Source organism: Panthera onca, chromosome C1 (assembly GCF_046562875.1).
Source record: "Panthera onca isolate mPanOnc1 chromosome C1, mPanOnc1 haplotype 2, whole genome shotgun sequence".
Taxonomy (NCBI): Eukaryota; Metazoa; Chordata; class Mammalia; order Carnivora; family Felidae; genus Panthera; species Panthera onca.
Window position 1 is genome coordinate 127,268,623 of NC_138346.1, and position 22,363 is coordinate 127,290,985.

At 39.9% G+C, this 22,363-nt stretch overlaps 1 protein-coding gene across 1 annotated transcript; it reads left to right on the forward strand.

Annotated features, from left to right (window-relative positions):
- Positions 1–240: 240 nt before the first annotated feature.
- Positions 241–22,132, forward strand: KCNA3 (potassium voltage-gated channel subfamily A member 3). Its single transcript, XM_060623809.3, has 2 exons — positions 241–3,790; positions 16,328–22,132. Exon 1 carries the CDS (start codon positions 439–441, stop codon positions 2,185–2,187), a length of 1,749 nt encoding a protein of 582 aa, XP_060479792.3. The 5' UTR covers positions 241–438; the 3' UTR covers positions 2,188–3,790; positions 16,328–22,132.
- Positions 22,133–22,363: the final 231 nt, after the last annotated feature.

A 22,363-nucleotide genomic window follows, 5' to 3' on the forward strand; every position in this document is an offset into this window, starting at 1 on the left:
GGCCCGCCGGGGGCTCGAGGGCACGCGGAGGCGCAAAGCGAAGGCCACGGGCGGCCACAAGGGGTGAGGCGGCGGGTGGAGAGGGGCCGGGCCCGCGGCCGCGGCGCGGGGTGGTAGCGGGGCGCGCGCCCGCGCGGTGGGCGGGCATCCTGAGGGGCCGCGGAGGGGCGGGCGCGCGCCCCGCGGGGGAGGGGCCGGGGAGGGGCGGGGGGAGCGCGGAGGCGGGGGAGGAGGAGGAGGCTTCTCCCGGAGGAGCCGGGCGGACCGCGCCAGAGTCACACTGAGCCTCACGGCGGCAGCAGCGGCGGTGGCGGCGGCGGCAGCAGCAGCGGCAGCAGCAGCAACAGGCGGCGGGCCCGGCTCGGGGGCGGAGGCGGCGGAGGGGCGGGGAGCGCGAGGAGGAGCGACGCGGCCCGCGCCGCCGCCTCTTCCCGCCGCATGGACGAGCACCTCAGCCTGCTGCGCTCACCGCCGCCGCCCTCCGCCCGCCACCGCGCCCACCCTCCTCAGAGCCCCGCGAGCGGCGGCGGCGGCGGCGGCGGCGCCCACACCCTGGTGAACCCCGGCTACGCCGAGCCCGCCGCAGGCCCCGAGCTGCCGCCCGACATGACGGTGGTGCCCGGGGACCACCTGCTGGAGCCGGAGGCGGCCGACGGCGGCGGGGGCCCACCGCAGGGCGGCTGCGGCGGCGGCGGAGGCTGCGACCGCGACCGCTACGAGCCGCTGCCGCCCGCGCTGCCGGCCGCCGGCGAGCAGGACTGCTGCGGGGAGCGCGTGGTGATCAACATCTCCGGGCTGCGCTTCGAGACGCAGCTCAAGACCCTCTGCCAGTTCCCGGAGACGCTGCTGGGCGACCCCAAGCGGCGCATGAGGTACTTCGACCCGCTCCGCAACGAGTACTTCTTCGACCGCAACCGGCCCAGCTTCGACGCCATCCTCTACTACTACCAGTCGGGCGGCCGCATCCGCCGGCCGGTCAACGTGCCCATCGACATCTTCTCCGAGGAGATCCGCTTCTACCAGCTGGGCGAGGAGGCCATGGAGAAGTTCCGCGAGGACGAGGGCTTCCTGCGGGAGGAGGAGCGGCCCCTGCCCCGCCACGACTTCCAGCGCCAGGTGTGGCTGCTCTTCGAGTACCCGGAGAGCTCCGGGCCGGCGCGGGGCATCGCCATCGTGTCCGTGCTCGTCATCCTCATCTCCATTGTCATCTTCTGCCTGGAGACGCTGCCCGAGTTCCGCGATGAGAAGGACTACCCCGCCGCGTCGTCGCAGGAGCAGTTCGAGGCGGCCGGCAACAGCACGTCGGGGGCGCCCGCCGGAGCCTCCAGCTTCTCGGATCCCTTCTTCGTGGTGGAGACCCTGTGCATCATCTGGTTCTCCTTTGAGCTGCTGGTGCGGTTCTTCGCTTGCCCCAGCAAAGCCACCTTCTCGCGAAACATCATGAACCTGATAGACATCGTGGCCATCATCCCTTATTTCATCACTCTGGGCACCGAGCTGGCTGAGCGACAGGGCAATGGACAGCAAGCCATGTCCCTGGCCATCCTGAGGGTCATCCGGCTGGTGCGCGTCTTCCGCATCTTCAAGCTCTCCCGGCACTCCAAGGGGCTGCAGATCCTGGGCCAGACGCTGAAGGCTTCCATGCGGGAGCTGGGCCTGCTTATCTTTTTCCTCTTTATCGGGGTCATCCTTTTCTCCAGCGCAGTCTACTTTGCCGAGGCAGACGACCCCACTTCAGGTTTTAGCAGTATCCCGGATGCCTTCTGGTGGGCAGTGGTAACCATGACAACAGTAGGTTACGGTGACATGCACCCGGTGACCATAGGGGGCAAGATTGTGGGGTCGCTCTGTGCCATCGCTGGTGTCTTGACCATTGCTTTGCCAGTCCCTGTGATTGTTTCCAACTTCAATTACTTCTACCACCGGGAGACAGAAGGGGAAGAACAAGCCCAGTACATGCACGTGGGAAGTTGCCAGCACCTCTCCTCGTCGGCGGAGGAGCTCCGAAAAGCAAGGAGTAACTCGACTCTGAGTAAGTCGGAGTATATGGTGATCGAAGAGGGGGGCATGAACCATAGCGCTTTCCCCCAGACCCCTTTCAAAACGGGCAATTCCACTGCCACCTGCACCACGAACAATAATCCCAACTCCTGTGTCAACATCAAAAAGATATTTACTGACGTTTAATATATGATACAAGTGACATGCTGTGCTCAGTATTGTGTGGAACGTGCCCCCTTGGTCTGTGTATGCCCTTGTTTTATACATTTCCAGACCATTCATCAAGGAAAGGACATGAAGAAGTGGAACGCACACTTCATTTTCCCTCTCCCTACTGCTTCATACTGAAACAGGTGTCTGTTTTGCAAGTGGGCTGCATTCTCTCAGCTCTCCATTGTTTTCTCCCCCTCTCTCTAATATTGCAAAGAACAAACTTACTTTAAACTTGATTTCTAGTACACACCCTCTAAAACAAACAAACAAACAAAAAGCAGCTGTACATCCTGGGAGGAAATGAAATTAAAGAACAGTTAGAGTAACCGCCTAACCTCAGAATTAAAAGACACTTGTTTCTTTACTAAGTAAAGCTGGCACGTACTTAAAGGATGCTTCAGTGTGATGGACTGTTCAACATTATTGAGTATTTAGTTCAATTGCCTACGCTGTGGATGTGTGGATGAGAAGTCTGATTAGAAAAATGACTTGTAAACCCCCCGTGAGTTTCTTTGGTTTTTGACTGGGATTTCTTCTATTCGGAACCCCTCCCGGAATTTTAAAGATATATACAACTTTGAACGAAGGGAAATGCCTGAGATGTCCTGATCTGACTAATCGGTTGCAACTCTTTGGGGCTTGTTGAGCATTTCGAAAGGGGTAGACTAACAGATTCCTCTGAACTTCTGTGTGTGTGTTCCAAGCAACATCTACCAAAGTGTAGAAACAGATGTTTTCAGCGCTGCTGAGAGAAACAAACAAAATTCCTAACGCGTCTGCGAGATAAGCTTCTGCAGTATCACAAGAAGATTAAAGTGGCAGACACTCCTTCCAGCGGAAGTTACTAATTCGGACCTGACTGATGCAGTTCCCATAGCAACCCATGTTTCCTGGGAAACCCGAAAAAGGTTGTCATGGCATCTCTTGCTCTGTAGCCCCACCCCCTAGCCCCTGCCGTTTCCACAGTAACCTTTCCAGATGGTTCCTACTTACAGGATGTCGGAAGGAAAACCACTGTTTGAATAAACCGCACAAATAAAGTTATGTCTGAGAATCTGAGGGTGGTGAAATGAATCACAAAATGTGTTATTTTTTTACTACAGAAAATCATTGATATCATCTCATAATGATTGAATCGAGAAGGAAAATATTGCCTTTGGAATGTTAGATATACACCACAATGAGGCATGATTTGAATTCAATGCCAACAATTAGGCAATAATTTAAAAGGATGCTGTTTTCTTCCTCCAGGAAGTTTCAAGCCAACAGATGAAATTTAAAAGCAAATGTAAAAGCGTTCTGTACATAAGCATATGAAAGATCCAATCAGTGTACCTGAAACCTTACTGCAAGGGACCTTGAGACTTCCTCTTAAAAAAAAAAAAAAAACTCCAGATCCCACAAGAGCACTTGAAAAGCTAAGCAAACTTTAAAAATATAAAGGATGCACGCTTTTTAACTGAGGGAATTGCAGACAATCAATAAAAAAGACGGATGGGAAGTAACCAAATCTTGGGGAAATACCTGCAAGTTTCAGCCACACACCAGGGTTGCCAGAAGACACACAGAGAATCAGGTGAGCACTGTGGGGGTACTGAGAGCTCTCCCTCTTTGTACAGGGAACCAGGGAAATGCTGTTCCTGTTTGGGTTGGTGCTACTTGCAAACCCAGTAGTTTCATATTAATTACGTGCAAGTGCCTTTTAATGATCAGTTACAACATCTTTTCCATTTGATTTCCCTTTTGTTAACTGTCCTTTGGTTTCTGTTGTCTGTGGCAAACGGATGGCAGGGGGGAAGTCATCGCTCTACAGAATAACCTTCACCCAAACTGAAATGAAAATGATTCCATTCCTTCTACTAACCCTCTTGGCTTCTGCACAACCTGTTTCCCCTTAAAAAAGGATAAAAGGCAGAACCTACTGCTGTTAGATTATTGGCCCAATTTTAACTTACACAGTTAGTCATACGCAGCAGTACGGTTCTTTTCAATAAAAAGTGGTTAAGGTTACAATAAGGGTAACAAATGTGTTTAATGTATTTTAACAAAACCATTTTAGTTTATATACATTATATGTATTATATGTTATACATTGTCCACAAGTATACATTGTCCACAATTGTTTCTTGATATTGATAGGGTATGACTAACTATTCTATCTTAGAGTAAATTAGAGTAACCCTGAGTCTAAAACTCATATTTTCAGGTAGTCAGAAGCCTACTTACTTTATTGTTTGTGTATTTAAGACAGTGAAAAAGAATGAAGACTGTATGAGGGGGAAGAGGAAGGAACAGACAAATAATAGAGGCAGGAAAAGTATATGCATGTTCATTGCTTTCTCTGTACGTGCATGCAAATAGGACTCCTTTATCTAGTTTCCTTTGCTACTTGTTAGAGTTGCTTTCACCACTGATCTACCTTTTGATCAAACTCTTGGTGTTCTTAATGACCAGACATTCTTTTTGTGACCCATTTTGGTGGTAAACTGTTAGACACACTATAGTAATAACGTAAGAATAATTTTTGTGTCTGTTCTTAAAAGATCTGGACGTGAAGATGAACAAAGTGCAGTGACCCTTTATTCGTTTTTTTATTTGAAAATATAGAAACCTTGCTTTGTTGTGTGAGTAAATTATGGTTGTACCATAATTTTTAGAATTGTATGATTATTAATAGTAATATGAAGAAGACCTTTTTCTTCAATCCAGAGAAATAATGGCTTTTTGAATCATAACTTTGACATAGTATAATTATGTTCTAGTTGCCAAACTAAAAGCTCCTTAAAAGGTATAGGTTCTGTATCTTGACAAAGTTTTGGATACTAGTGCCTACCACAAAATGTAGCACTTTCTATGTATTCAGTACATATTTGACGAGTGAATGGCTCTAATCTTACATTAAGGTTATTTTAAGGTTTTTAATGAAGTGATTTAAAGCATAAGCTCTGCAGTCAGACTGCTAGGGTTTGAATCCTGGCTATGCTGTGTGACACTGAGCAAATTACTTAGCCTCTCTGTGCCTCAGTTTCCTTATTTGTAAACTGAGGATAAGAAATGGTACCTCGTAGAATTGTGAATATTAAATGTTGATACAGGCATGATACTTAGAAAAAAATAATTGCATGGCATGCAGCAGAGATTTTGCCAAGAGATTACATTATTATTGTGATTGTTACTTACAAGCATTGTATAATTACTACTGAGGTTTGCAAATGATATGACATACATAAATAATCAGTGTCTTCCTATTTACTTTCTGTGTAACAATAGTAATTACCATTTAATTACCATGTCCTGGATGTTCTCAGCTCTGCAAGGTAAGTGGTATTCACCCCACTCTAGGAGGGGAAAAACTAGATGGCTATGGTTAAGTGATTTCCCAAAGACTTCCCAGCTAGCCAGAAACCCAGCTATGATTAAAGCCAGGTCCTTCTGGCCCCCAAACCCATATTCCTTTTATTGGGTGACTTGAAAGAGATTGAGAAAATAAATTTCTTATGCTTTTAGGTTTGACTTCAGCCCATGTTACTAATTAATGAATTTCTGTAAAGAATATATCTCCAGAAACCTATTTTATGCAGTATATTGAAAATTAACCCTTTCTAAACATCAGATACTTTTAACCATAGGGATCAAGTATCAGGTATTTAAATTGAACAAAGAGATTGACTTTTCTAGTAATAAAAGATCACTTTCTTATATTATTGATTTGTCTGGATTTAATATTATACTCAGAAAGTATAATTAGTCATAGTAGTGATACCTGCTAGGGCAATAGATATTTTTCAGTTTTAAGATTAATTTTCTATTTTCATGTGCTTTAATCTACAATCGATAGTACTATGCAAAGTGTTATTTTTTCCATCTCCTCATATTTTGCCTAGGTTATTGAAGAACGATGGCAGCAAGTAGTATAAATATTTTGACTCTCTCTTGAGAAAGGAGAAATTACTTAGAACAAAAGGATTGAAAGCACAAGGAGATTGCGAGCTCATTGAAATTTGTGACATGATTGCCTTACCTAATAACTCCATGGATCTTTAAGAGCATCTGTGCTCAAAGAAACAATAGAATATAATTTTGGCCCACATAATAGCTGTAGCCCCTTCTCTAAGGTCCTAAATCATTTAGAAAATGAAAATGGATAGTGATTTGGGCTTACAGCAAAATGCAAATGAGTCTAAGTCCACATATATCAGTCAGCTTTGCCAAACCACAGGCTTCACTGTTGAGCTCAGTGCACGTCTTAGATGTTGAAAAGTATACATATGTCTGTGTGTACAAAAGATTCATGAGAGGAGGTGTGACTGGAACAGGGCACATCCATCAACACCCTGGGAAAAATGTACATACCCCACAGCTGGTGAATCCAGAGATGAAAATAACAGCATTGCTATTTATTTCCTTTATGGTGCTTTTAAGCTGATATTATACCAAATTTTAGTGCCCACCAACTATTATAACAAACAGCTACAAATATGAGGAGGCGTTCTATCAGTTATTTCTGAATTCTGAAATAAAATTTCTGGGATTGAAATTTTAAATGCCGAGTATGAAGCAATTTAAAGTCATGGTTTGTTTATATGAAACTGGTGTTTACCTCTTTGGCATAAAATGTACTCAAGCAACTGCTTGAGCGATTGTATCTAAATTCAATATAAAATACCAATCATCTATTCCTTTGAGAACCATAACTATAACTTAATGACTTCTATACATTTAAAATTTCAACATTTTCTATAGCAGTTCCAAGTCCTTCCCACCTCTCAGCTGTGAATAACCCCTCCCACTAAGAAATGCAGAGAAGTACACCTGCCCCTCCCCCATCAATTCGAAGACTTATGGAAACACTGTGAGATAGATATGAGGAGCACAAGAATGAGACAGAGGATATTTAGGGATTGCATTTTAGGGTGGGGCTTTTTTTCCTTTTTCTTTTTCTTTTTCTTTTTTTTTCTTTTAATTATTTCACCTTTTGAATGAAGGAGGGTAAGACTGTTGCTTTGGTGCTACTAATTTTCTGTATTTTGTTTTATATATATTAATGAAGTCCCTGAAGTCACTTGTTTTCCCTAACTTGCAGGGAGTACTTGAAAACCTTCGAGAGAGGGCAAATCAGAAAAGGCAGGAAGAAGGGAGGGGAAGCAATGCAGAGCCCAAACCCTGGGCTATCATGACTCAGCTCCTAACCTCCTGCCAGAAAATGGCCATTGCTATAGAGTACATGATAATAATATTCTTTATATACTCACATCCACCTTGCAAATTTCATTTAACCGACTCAGAGAGGTCAGGAAGTTCTCAAATATCTGTCTTCGTCTTCAGTGATGCCGCAAACTAATTTTGTCTTCAGAACTGTAAAGAAAAAACATTTTACAGAGAAACGTTTTTGTGGTTTTCCTCTTTTTCCCCCCTTTTTTGTACTGGATGTGTTTTTCCTTGCGTTTCAAATTTTGCACCATAAACCATCAAATACATTAAAGAGGAGATCTGGAAAAGAGGCTCCATCATTTTCTTGGGAGCCATTTTATTATTGCTGCAACCTAAAGCATGCAGAATAGGAGCTCTAGCCTGAAAAGTAAATCCTGGGATCCTGGTTGTGAGGAAGATGGCACTTAAATGCACGAAAAATGATGTTTCATCATGTCTGGAGAACATCATGAATAAATATGGGCATGCAGGGCTCTGACTCTGCAGATCATGCCCCCAGCATGGAGGTTAGGAGTGGAGAAGAGCTTTTTCTTTTTCAGTGAGCCCCCAGCCTCACCCTTACCCCTTCCATCAGAGCACAAAGGCTCTTGGGAATCTCTTTTGAGATTCCCACTAAATTTCTAGAATGAAAGCTAGCATTGCACTTGTGTGTTACATGTCAGTCAGCATTGGTTTTGTTGTCAAGTTTATTTTAAACTCCTGTTCTTTATGGAAATTCTCTCTGAATCCTAAAGTTCTTATTTTTATACATTTAAACATGTTCCTTAAATTAAACATATGATTTAATTTGGAAAAGAATCCAGTAAGGGTAATTTGTTATACACACACACACACACACACACACACACACACACACACACCTCACCTGTTATTTTCTGTCCTAAGATATATTTACTTTCTGTCCAGAGATCTAAACCATATAAAATTGGTGAATTTCCAAAATACTGGTTTTCATTCATTCACATTTACAAAGCATTTTTATTTTTTTATAGCCTTGCTTAAGAGGCAGATTTATTGCCTAGTGTTCTCAATGTGTTTATTAATGTAATAGTAGATTCATATAAGTAAATACATTCAGTCTGTCACTGAGTTTAATCATTTCACTTCCTAAATACCCCTAAAAATAATCTACTTTTCTGCATCACTGTCACCACCACTTTAATCCACACTACTCTCCTCTCTATCCTGGGTAAGTGCCAAGGTCTCTTGACTGGCCTCCTTACATGTCCTGTGGCCAGTCTGACCATTCTCCCCCTGGTAGCCAGAAGAATCTTTTTGAGACTCAAATCTGATTACATCACCTGCCCCTACTTAGAATTCTTTGAAGGTCTTTTTCTTGTTTTGGGGATAGAGATCCAAAGGTTTCACATAGCTTTCATGGCCACACATGATCTCTCTCAGCCCTGATCTTCATCCACTTATGGGATTGGTTCCCTTTCCCCCTTCATCTATGGGGATCTTTGCAGATGTTCCCACTGCTAGCCCCCTCCTCACTTTCTTAACTTCTATTTTTACTTCAATACTTCCAAGTTATCTCTCATGACTCTGGTTTTATCAATTCCCCATTTAGGGTACCCTTCATCAAATTTAAGGTCCCTTAAAAACCACCACTATTCTATGTGCCATTAAAAAAAGAAGAACTGCCAATTATGAGGGAAAGTACCAGTGATTTTAAGGTACATCCTGATTTCATAGGTTCTCAAATCTGAAAAAGTGTGTCTTAGAATTAATTGAATATACGATGTGTTCTTGGCATGGCTGTCACTTTATATTTATTTGTGTTATATGATTAATCTATCTCTTCTATGAGAGCAGGGACTGTATCACTCTTCGTTCATCATGGAATCCCTTACCATTCACTCCCAAATCTGCTCCAAACACTTTCACCCCTGTCACTTCTGAAAGTGTACTTTTCAAGGTCATTGGTGACCTCTGATAGCTAAACCCAATGGTCATTTCTCAGTGCTTGTTTCATTTGACTCATCAGAAGCCTTTGGCACTGTGGAATACTTCTTTCCTCCTGCAAAGAATTGCTTCATTTGACTTTAGGACCCAACACTGTGTGTTTTCTCACTACCTCTCTTCTCTCTCCTTTTTAATCTCTTTTGCTGGTTCTTTCTCATCTCCCCTGAGTCTTAATGTTTGAGAGCCCTGTGGGCCACAGCTTAGTCCTTAGACTTCTTTTCTTTCTATATCCCGTCTTACTCTCATAGCTTTAGACTATCTGTATGTAAATTTCTCTCCCCCCCCCCCCGGACCGTTCCCCTGAACTTCAGATTGCATTTCCAGCTCTCTACTTGACATCTTTACTTAGACATCTGATCTCTCAAACTTAGTATGTCCAAAACTGAGCTTCCCTCTCTTGCACCACCCTTGCCACCAATCCTGTCTCTTGCCCTTTTCCCCCTCTCTGTGACTATAACTTCAATCTTCCCATTATTCAAGCTAAAAAAAATCCTTGGAATTATTGTAGATTCCTCTCTTTCTGTCATACCGCTTTTGCAAGCTATTGGCAAATCCTGTTGGCTCCTCTCTTAAAATGTTTCTGGAGTCTTACTTCTGCAGCCACCTATTCTAAGCCATCATTATCTCTCACCTGGGTTTTTTTTTTCAGTTTATTCATTTATTATTTCTGAGAGAAGGAGAGAGCACAGTCAGGGGATGGGCAGAGAGAGAGGGAGACACAGAATCCGAAGCAGGCTCCAGGCTCTGCACTGACAGCATAGAGCCGGACACGGGGCTCGAACTCAGTAACTGCGAGATCATGACCTGAGCTGAAGTCAGACGCTTAACTGACTGAGCCACCCAGGCGCCCCTCACCTGGATTTTTAGAGTACCCTCCTGACTGTACCCCATCCTTCATCCTTTCCCCTGCTGGAGTCTGTTCTCAATGTAGCAGCCAGAGAACCTTTTAAAACATTTGTCAGATCATGTCACTTCTTGGTGGCAAAACTCCCATCTGGCTCTCCATTTCCCGCAGACTACACACTAAAAGCCCTCACGTGGCCTGCAAGGCCCTACCTTTTCTACCTCGTCTTACCCTCACCCTTCTCACCTCATTTCTGACTCTTCTCCGCTTTGATCCTCTACAGCAGCTGTGCCGGCCTCCTTGCCCTTCCTCAAACACACCAGGCACGCTCCGCCTTGGGTCTTTGTACCACTGTTCCACTGCCTGGAACGCTCTAACATCTGATCTCTACGTGGCTGGCTCCATCACCTCCGTAGCTGTCACTGCCTCAGTGAAGCCTTCCCCAGCCACTCTGTTTAAACTTGCAGCCCCCACAGCACTCTCCTTTAGCCTTTCTCTGCCTTGTATATTCCCTCCTCTAACATACTAGATATCTTACTTGCTTTTTGTTTATTGTCCATCTTCCTTTCCCTTCCATGAGCATAAGTGACCTTTGTCTTTCGTTGCTATTATATCCCCCAGGATCTGGAATATTGCCTGGAATAAAGTTGGTGCTTAATAAGTCTTTGTTCAAGGAAGGGATGAGAGGAAGGAAATTCCAATTTGAGAGTTTTTAAACTATAAGCAAAATTTTCATGTTGTGTATCTGTGCTTCAGTCTATCACTGTGAGGCTTATACCCCTTATGCTTTTTTGTTTTTTGTTTTTTAACATTTATTTTATTTTTGAGAGAGACAGAGAACAAGTGGGGAAGGGGCAAAGAGAGAGAGAGAGAGAGCGCGCACGACAGAACTCGAAGCAGGCTCCAGGCTCTGAACTGTCAGCACAGAGCCTGACACGGGGCTTTAACTCACGAACCTCAAGATCATGACCTGAGCTGAAGTCAGACACTTAACTGACTGAGCCACCCAGGCGCCCCCTCACCGTGCTCTTTTGGATAGAATTTCTAATAATTGGTTCACTGGGGAGGGCTTCCATTTGGTAGAACATGCTCCAGCAGGTTTTACCCACAAAGTACTACCCAATTGTGGCGGTAGAGTTCCTTAACATAAATAATTTAAATATAACATTATAAGAGATATCGCTCGTAATCACCATGGCTACCTAGAGTTGGAATGCTTCACAGAGACTGTGTTTCCTACCCTAGCCGGTAATAAAATGCTGTTTATAAATGATACTCAATATATATTTGTTGACTGATTGGCTTACATAGTATAGCAAAAATCAGAACACGTAAGTGATATCTATAGGAACTTACCTATCTAGCCAACATTCTAAGAAACCTTTCTGTAAGTTCACTCTTGCTTTCAGTTAATGGTGAGTCTTAATATATCCATGGGATTTCCATTACTCTGGAAGCTGATTAAATAAGGCATTAGATATTTCATCAATGAATCACCTTGAAGAATTACATTACTGTAGTTGTGACCTTACTGAGTAAAATAATTGCTTTTACAAAGTAAATTTTGATGTAATTGTCAAGTTATATGGTAGGCTCACAAAAATCGGTTATTTTTTTAAAGGGACTTTTTCATATATGAAAGAGAAGATGGGGACATTGAATCCAAGAGCAGTAAGAGCAGATTCTCCGAGTGACTGTTATTTTTTTTTAATGTTTATATTAATTTTTGAGACAGAGACAGAGCATGAGTGGGGGAGGGGCAGAGAGAGAGAGGGAGATACAGAATCCGAAGCTCTAGGCTCTGAGCTCAGCACAGCGCCTGACATGGGGCTGGAACTCACAGACCGTGAGATCATGACCTGAGCCGAAGTCGGACGCTCAACCGACTGAGCCACCCAGGCGCCCCTCAGAGTGACTTTTACAGTGGCAAAACATAGGTCATTTCTAAATAAAATAGGTGAGAGGCATCAGTAGTAGTACATGTTGGTACTGGGAAATTCTTAGAAGCTTTGGAAAACCAAGGTGTGTAGTATGGAATTACTGAGTCTAAATGAAAGCATTGCTGTAAAGGAGTACCGCAGAGTTGAGGTAATAGTATTGTGGGATTTTAGGTAATCTTGTAACAGAGGCACTTCCCTGTGTAGTAGGAAATGGGGACTCTCCAGATATGAATAGAAGGGAACTTTTTCCACGCTGCTCCTGGATTTGCTCTCCCTGGATTTCTCAGGCACATCCGACCGGAACTTGACTAGGTGTTGCCTCTGTACCTCTACATGGAACAATTTCCTCACGAAACATGTCCCTAAATTAAAGAAAACTGACGTATGCGCTTCAGATTACATATGGAGACCAACAGAAGACAGAAACTCTGTTTGCCTCCATCACTTTATATAATGAAGCTCACATAGGACAGAGATCATTTCTGAGGGCACGTTGTCAGGACTTTTTAAAGGAATGACACAAAATAGAGGATTGGAATGAGTAATTTTCATTTCTTATTTTTTCATGTTTTTTTCTGGTTTGAAGAATTATTGTTGATATATATATATATATAGTATATATAGTAACCTAGTGTATATTAACCTGTACAGGTTAATATAATACTAAGTTAATATTATATATATTATATAATTATTATATAATATATTATTATATAATATATAATATATATTATTTATGTAATATAGTAATATATATTATATATTGTGTAATATTATTATATATTATATTATATTATATATATTATTACATATAATTATATATTATAATATTATATATTATTATATAATACTAACCTAGTATTTTATATATATATATGTGTGTGTGTATATATATATATATATATATATACATATATATATATATATATATATAATATTAACCTAGTATGGGTTTTTACTGGATTTTCTGTTAAAAGCTGGAATGGCCAAGGTATTAGAAATTATAAGCGGCAGCCTCACATACCATTACATTTTACATTTACCTCATATATGACTATAGGACAAAAAAAATTCAGGTATTCACCAACAGATTACCTCTGTAAGAAATTATAATAAAAAGTATGTTAAACAAGAGTGACACTGTCCTGGATTTCAAAAGGTAGTGGGTGACTAAAAACCACAGGCAAAAATAGTTTCTCCAGGGAAGAACTGTGTTTGAATTGCTTTACACCTGTATTCTATAAATCTTTTACCTGCAACCATTTTAACTTATTCTAAAAATCAATTTATTTTACTAGGTCACAATGTGATTTAAGGATATTTATTATTAGCAGACCTAAATATTGCTGTGATTACACCTCACAGCTCATTTTCCCATGACTTTGCAGATTTTTGACAAAGCTCATGTCTTTTTCAAATTTTTTTAATATTTATTTTTGAGAGAGAGAGAGCACAAGTTGGGGAGGGGCAGACAGAGACAGAGAGACACAGAATCCAGAGAGGCTCCAGGCTCCAAGCCGGCAGCACAGAGCCAGACGCGGGCTCAAACTCACAAACCACGAGACCATAACCTGAGCCGAAGTCAGACACTTAACCAACTGAGCCACCCAGGTGCCCCATCAAAGCTCATGTCTTAACACATTAGCAACTCTAATGACTAAGTTTAAACTTTTTTTGTTTGCCAAGAGTACATAATTTCCAAGAGGCCAATCAGAGAATTATGCATAATTGAACAAGAAAATTTTCTAGTCCTTTGGCTAAATCATTACCATTTGGTTGGCAGAATTCATAGAGCTTGTTGGTGTGCAGCCAACTCTAAGTTATTTAATAGATGTCAAAGTATAAACACATAAAAACAAAGTTCCCGTAAAATAGAATGATTGTAACCCTTTCCTCATGAAATACAAATTAGTAAGGCTAGCAGTTAGGTAAGTTGGGTTTCTGCATCTCTTTTGTTTAGGCCTTGGTGGAGGTATTAATTACTTTTTCACAAGCTTGATAATTATAGAAATTTGACTGTTCTTATCCTCTTTTCTTGCTTCTTTTTTTAAAAAATTTTTTTACATTTATTTTTGAGAGACAGAGAGAGAGCACAAGTGGGGAAAGGGCAGAGAGAGAATGAGACACAGAATCCGAAGCAGGCTCCAGGCTCTGAGCTGTCAGCACAGAGCCCAATGCGGAGCTCGAACTCACAAACCGTGAGATCATGACTTGAGTCGAAGTCAGATGCCCAACTGACTGAGCCACCCAGGCGCCCCTCTTGCTTCTTATGTTAAATCATTTATTTGGTCAAATATCATCAATTATAAGTCACCATTTTCTGTTATACTTCCTTTCCCTGTTTTTGTAGAGTTGATTTCAATACCTAAGTAAGCCCTTCAACCTATTTCTTAGCCACTAATGTAAACATGATTAGCATCCAAATATCACTTTGATTTCTTGTTTCTGTTAAATTGCAACTCCCTCCACCCCTACAGTCTATTAGGATGCCGAGCTATACCTTACTTATTTAATAGTCCCAAGAGCCTTGAGGCAGGCACTGACACATGAGGTTAAAAAAAAAAAAAAAAAAAGGCTGAACCTTTCATATAAAAAGGATGTAAATAGTAGCAAGACAAGACTAGCTTAATAGAACCATCTCAAGATAATGAAAGCTACAGTAGCATTGAGCAGAAACTAGGCACTTAGGAAATGAAATGGATGCCAGATCATTCATGTTACTTGTAATTTCTTGTAATTGGTAGTCATTACTAGCTATTAGACCATTGTAATTTTCAAACGCTCATAATGAAAATTAAGAATACTGTGATGCAAGAGTGTACTCTTGCTATTTGGCCAAAGATTAGTGTCAAGAAGTTCTCTCTTTCATGAAGGATGATCCAGTATAATCCAGGCCAATAAAGAAAACTTTTCATTAAATGATTGCCAAGTACACAGTAGGCATATGATATTGGGTTTTGTGAGTTGATGATTCTTCCACAAAAAGCACATTCAAGTTCCAGATCAACACTGGTAGGCATTTGCCACTGGATTTCAGATACCTGCTAAAACCAGGAGTATGTATGGGAAATAATCTTCTCCTTCCCTCCCTCCCGCTGCTACCCTCACTCCTCCACCCCCTTTCCAGAACCCTGAGCATGGGATTTCCATTCACTTTAAAAGAGTTCTCATCTTAGGTTACAACAGTGGGATATACAGCCAGGAAAGAAACAAACCCTTGGAAGTACATTGAGAAAATTAATACATATATTTTCTTTAAAAACAGGCACTCGGGGTGCCTGGGTGGCTCAGTGGGTTGGGTGTCTGACTTCGGCTCAGGTCATGATCTCGCGGTCCGTGAGTTCAAGCCCCGCGTCAGGCTCTGTGCTGACAGCTCAGAGCCTGGAGCCTGTTTCAGATTCTGTGTCTCCCTCTCTCTGACCCTCCCCCATTCATGCTCTGTCTCTCTCTGTCTCAAAAATGAATAAACGTTTAAAAAAAAAAATTTAAAATAAATAAATAAATAAAAATAAATAAATAAAAATAAAAACAGGCACTCAGAACCTTTCAGATGGTTGTAAAGGTGAAGATAAATTTTTATGTTGAAAAAGCAAACAATCACATTGGTTTAGACTACATTTCGAAGTGGGTATTAATAAGGATAAAAGGGGGGAAAGGGTGCCTGGGTTAAGCATCCTACTCTTGAACTCTTGATTTTGGCTCAGGTCATGATCTCATGGTCGTGAGATTGAGCCCCCGCCACCCCTACATTGGGCTCTGATCTGGGCACGGAGCCTATTTAAGATTCTCTCTCTCCCTCAGCTTCTTCCTCGCACACACGCTCTCTCTCATAGATGATAGAAAGAGAGACAGAGAGAGAGAGAGAGAGATGATAGATAGATAGATAGATAGATAGATAGATAGATAGATAGATGGATGTAAGGACAAAAAGCTCATAATTTCAGCATACTCTGAAACTTCTTCTAATTTATAAATTAAGTGCTTTTGATAAGTTTAGAAAATTAAATTGGTTGAACTTTTCAGGGTACCTGCAAAAAAAAAACCCCAAATTTTGAAAAGTATAATGAATAGAGTATTTTATATTGACATAAAGTCTATAATTTTTTTAAAAACTAAATACACAGTAAATTATTGTGCTTACTCTGTCCAACAGATACCTGAAGAGTCCCACATAGAGAACTGTATTGCTGCACGGACCAGTAGGATCCTCATTTTTAAATTGCCTACATCAAGAACGCTGTGTTGGTCCTGTCACTGATGGGCAGTGACCTGTCTGCCAGTGCATATTTTTGTTTCAGTTGACATTAAATAACATGTCTCTAATAAATGCTTTATATAAAGGAAACAGCTCTAAAGCTGGAGGATTCTCTTCGAATTGTGTGCAATACTAAAGATAGTGATAGATGATGAAGAACATTCGAAAATATTAAGGGATCATTTCAACCTTTTGACATTTTGGTGAAATTGAATCACTCAAAAACTAGTCAGTACTGCTGATAAAGAAAACCTAAATGTTTGTTTCCAACAAGCCAACTGGTACTGTTTTCTTCTTTCAGTTAATCACTGGACTGTGTTGAATCATGAGATATAGTAACTTTATCTTCTGTGTTCTGGCTTATGTGCAACCTTATTTGTGAAGGCGTGTTTTGTACCAAAGGCTCTCCTACGTAGATTGGCCCATTTACACATAAATAAGTGAAATCTACACTGTGCCCAGATGAATGGTGTTCAAGACAGACTGGCCTAAAAGAAATGTGCCTTGCTTGATTCAACATCCTTTTATTTTTTTGACTCAAAATGATAGATTTGCAAATTTGTCTCGTAGGTAGGTTTTAGCTGAGCATAAATTTAAAAGTATATTAGTACTTATGTTTAAGTTGTCTATTTCAGCTAAAATTTTAATATTTGGTTATAGTTTTCAGCAGTTCATAGATATTATAATCACTCAGTTTAGTTTTCGTATGATGTTTGGTGTGGCGAGACAAAGCACATTCTTGAAGATATATTATAATATTTCATCTAATGTATAGAATTTCCTTCAAAATTGTACCTGTAAAAGGTTTCTTGACTCATCCTCTATTTTTATAAGTTATTCCTTTAGAAATGGAACTTTTTTCAATAAAATAAGCAAAGTTTTAGTTGGAAAAGAGATTTAGGAGGTCATGAAGATGATTTCCCATTTGGGGACATTTCACTTCTGTGCCATTATTAATGTATTTACTGTGACATTTCAGCAGAATGGTAGCTATTTGTATATTATTTAATAAGCCTTATGGAAAGTCAAACTGTGAACATTTGGTATAATGAAGACTTTTTTTCACTTTCATATTTTATTTTTGAAACATACCTGAGCAAATGCGTAAATAACCAATTTCCTGTTACTCAAATGCATAGCGACGCTGTTCTAATAAGAGTGCTTGTAGAATTTTAATTACATCAAAATATTTCAGTAGCAAAGCCAAGATGATAATACTTTTTGATGCCATGTAAAAGGAAATACAGGTGATGAGTTTCATTGTTAATATATAAGAATCGATAACTAAACAATCTTATACCTGTTAGCAGCAAAGGATGTAGGAGATAAAATCCAGGTAATTTTCTTTGGGTCAATGCCTACAATGAATTTTGCACAATCTGCTGATAATTCTTCTGTGGTCAAAATTTTGAGACCAGATCACTCTCGGGAAAAGTGAAGTAAGTGACTGCTAAGTATCTCAGATTTGAGCTATGTGAACCTCCCAACTGAATGATTTGTAATTAAAGTGAAAACATAGCCAAAGCCACCACCATGTTTTTGTTCTGTTAGCACACATAGAAGAGACGCTGGCCCAGAGAACTGTCAATCCATTCCAGCCACCTAATACTCATAACTGATGTTCACAGACTTGTCAGCAGTTAAAGTAATTCACATCAACTATTGGGATGATTGAAACAAACCAATTAAATGTCCTATAAGGGGTTTTAGACATTCACATGTTTTAGTAAGGATCGGTAGGCATTACAAAAATAGACACAGGTACTACCTTCAGGAAACACCAATGACACAACTTTAAGTATCATGTATACTTAATATCATATCTGCATTATTATTACAGGCCGCGGTTTCAAATAAAGACAAAACCTGGACTTTGAGATAAAAGCACAGAATGGCACCAGATGAGTAAACTGTCATATCTGATATGGTTCACCAAATGTGTAGTAAAAATACAGTATTGATCTAGATATCATGAAACCAGAGTTCTTACCCACTTTCTACCTGTGGGACCCTAGATAAGTCACTTACTGTTGCTAGGCTACAGTTTCCTAAGTTGCAAGGTGGTTGTGCTGGGTTAAATAATCCCCAAAGCCCATTCTCAGCCCCCAAATCCTCATTTATACACATTTGAAAAGTCTTTGAAGAATACTTAAAGTACTCAGATTTTTCTTACGCATCTCCAAAGGAAAGAGTAAATTGAAATAAGATTTAAACCTTTAAAGTGTCATAAATATACCATTCTTCAAATTGATTGTGAGAAGAGGAAATAGGATGTTTTTTCTCCTCTAAGAATTGTCACTGGCCCGTAATGGGATCATGAAAAAGTAGAAAACCCACTGTGCAGAATGGAAACAGATTAATGAAATAGCTGCAAAGGAAGAGGAGGTTATTTGTTCAATTTAATTAGAACTTAATGTGATTTGAAATTACATATGAAATGCTAAAAACAGTTCCAGAGCTGTACTGCACACTCAACATTATAACCCTGGACTAGAAAGTGGGAGAAGGTTGGAAGGATGGGGATGTTTGCCTTATGATCTCTTGATTTTTTTTTCCCCACAAGAAGCAGTTTGGTAGAGCTTAAGCAAGTGTCTTTGCTTTAGTGCTGGCTCTGCTAATAATTTATGTGCCCTAGGAAAGTCCCTTTGACTTCTCTGAGCCCTAGTTTCTTTATTTGTGCAATGAAGACTTTAAATTTAGTAATCTGTACGTTTCTTTATATCTTTGAAAATTCTATAATGTTTCCAGAATATTCTGATATGCACATACATGTTGCTCCTCTCCAGGCACTAAGATGCCACAGATCTCTGTTCATATGACTGAACAGACTACAAATCCAAACGTTCATATTTCTAATTGACCTCAGCAAGACATTAAAAAATGTAACTTTTAATTTGGACCATGGCTTAACTATTATGACTTATCATTTCATCCTTGAATGGTGGGTTAGTTACTATATAAACAAAATTTCTGTGCAAGTGAATCTTCCGTTTAAATCTTTGTAGTTTAATAAACACTTAGCAAACCAGAATTAAATATATTATGCTTGCCAGTGAACTGTAGCTGACTGCAAGGTGCGTTTTTGTCACATTAAAAAGGTAACGCCGTTTTTGGTCCCAGAATTCAAATGACTATAATTTGAAATAATATTCACAAAATGTTGTAAACTTTTGTGAATACAAAAGAGGCCTGGTGGAGCCATGTTGTAATTAGTTTCGCTCAGGAGTGAGAAACGAAATTCAGGGATAACCCAAACGCTTCTGTTTGGCTTTTGTGGACAGTTGGAAAAAGAAGGGTTATAGCTTTTGTACAACATAGATAAGAGATAATTATACCCATTGAAAACCAAGAGTATATTCTGGTTGCTGGTTTTATGGTAGAAAGAGATTAGGATAGAAAGATGCTAAAATATGGACACTAGGGAAATTGTTAAAATGATAGCAGTCCATTTGAATAATCTAGAAATATTTTGTCATAACGAGATTATTTGTCCAGAGGTTTAGTCTTCTATCCTTCCATTCAGAAAAGGGGGCAGTTTTTAAAGGCCTCTATCACAATAGGAAATGTATATTTTGACTAGCCGAGCAATTCATTAAAACATTTAATCTGATAATTTTTGGTCTTGTGAATCTGAATTTTCACTTTAGGTGTAATTGAGTCTCTTATATATTCGTGTTAGTGATATTTGTGAAAAGTAACTTTATCCATTTTTTTTAAAGTTGACGAAATTTGCTCAATGGTGATTCTATCAAATTGTGTTCATATTGTATCTTGCAACAATTTGTGAACTGACCATACAGAAACAAACCATAGTAGTATCTCTTCTGGTGAATTGTATCCATGGTGTGATCTCTTAATGCTGGGTTTGGGGCGGGAAGGTTAAGTATTTAGTTGACTTAAAACTAATTGTCAAAGTGTTTTTAAAACTGTAGGACTATAAACCAAATAGGAATATACTCTTCTTTTGTTCAGTGTAGACCATTTTTGGAACTACCCCATACAATGGCATAATTTGGGGTAAAAAGTTCCTCTATATGTATACAAGGGAAAGCAAACAGTGTATGTAGTATTTCCATGTAGTATGTTAAATGTAATAATAACAATAATCCATTTCTGAAATCGTATACAGATAGTAATTATGCAGACATCCAAATACGATTTTTTCATAGGAACGTCTAACATTTGTTTATCTCATACTTTGCAAAGATCATTCACATCTTATTTAATCTTTAAAATATCCATATGAAGTAATAATAGCATCTGAAGTTTAGAGATTAACCAACCAGTGGAAAGATCAAGTGACTTGTTCAAGACCATATGGCCATCAAATGGCTCCAAATCTCATTTTCTTTACACTGTTCTCCCTTATGTTATTTTGCCATTAGCTGTAAAACTTCAGCTGAAATCTAATTCTACATGATATGTTGGGAAATTTCAGAGCTGGAGAACGAGGCATTTTTTGCTATTAACAGACCTTGTTAGATACTTCCAAAAGAGAGTCCTCCCACAGGGTGATAGCCAAACATTTTCCATCTAGAACATAATTAACTCCACCAACCCTGATCATAGACACCAAATCCACGTGTTGTCATAATGTTATCTTCTTCCCTAGCTTTCTAATTTCCCTAGACAAGTTATCTTCTTCCCTAATTTCCCTAGACAAGTTATCTTCTTCCCTGGCTTTCTAATTTCCTTTAAAAAAAAAAAAAAAAAAAGTCTACCATAGTAACTGACTTCTGAACAGTTGAAAGAAGCAATAACCCAAGAAATGGCCAACATTCTGATTCAGAGAAAACGTACCGTCAGACCAACCACTGTAACCAATTTTCAGCCCACTGTCTTTTGTCACATGTATGCTGTGATTAGCAGAGGACAGGGAAGGAGGAGAGGATAGAAAAACTGTCTTCATTTTAAGAAAACTCCTTATTCTAACTATTCAAAAAGAATTGGTTATCAAATATTAGACTACAGGATTAATACCTGCATTCTAATACATGTTCAAATACATGGTAAAGTTTATCCCCATATTTAAAAAGTAGGTAATTTCCCTGATAAAATTAAAATCTGATGACTGCTCAGTTTGAATATAGAGAAGATTCATGTGTTAATTCATGACATAATACAACATTTTTATTCTTTCTTTTTAAACAACAGAGAGGCACTGTTAACTGCTTCCCCTTGTAAATCAACAGTCTGTGATACGTTCTGTACTTTTACTCACTAGTAATGCAATGTTACTGTGCATAATTAAGTGGAACATATGCTATATTATATCAGAATTTAAATTTTGCTAACCTTAAATTTAGTTCTCTTTATCAGATAAGTCAATCAAGTATTATTTTGTATGGAATGAAATAATCATTCTCAAATAATGACATAGTAACAAATAATGGAATTCTGAATAGAATGTAAAGTCAAAACTTCTTTTCTATATTTGTCTTCCTTTGACATTGAATTGTGTTCACTTATCACTTATTAATGTAAAGTTTAAATAAGTTTTTATGCCGTGTTCTTGGATGTTCTTGTCATAATACATTCGAGCCTTCTGTTAAGTAAATACAGTAAATACCTGTGAGTTGATTATGTGATATTTTTATCTGACCCATTTTTTAAAATTTGTCGTTGTATCTAAAGTATTTTCATGGCAAATGTTATGTGCGGAATTCAATAAAATACCCCCCAAAATCCTGTTACTCCTATTAATTAGCTCCAACTTCTTTCTTTTCTCTCTCCACCTGCCTTTTCTCGTTTTGGTTTTGCAAAACAGGAAACATCAACACCCGAGCTGTTGTTAACAGCTTAAGTATCACCTATCTTTGCAGACTGTTCTGTGTCTTCCTACATGACTTGGCAAGTCTTTTGGATGCCAACATTGCCCAGGTTTCTTCCATTGCTCCCTCTCTTACGTTGTTGAGGGTCCAGAAAAATCTCAAG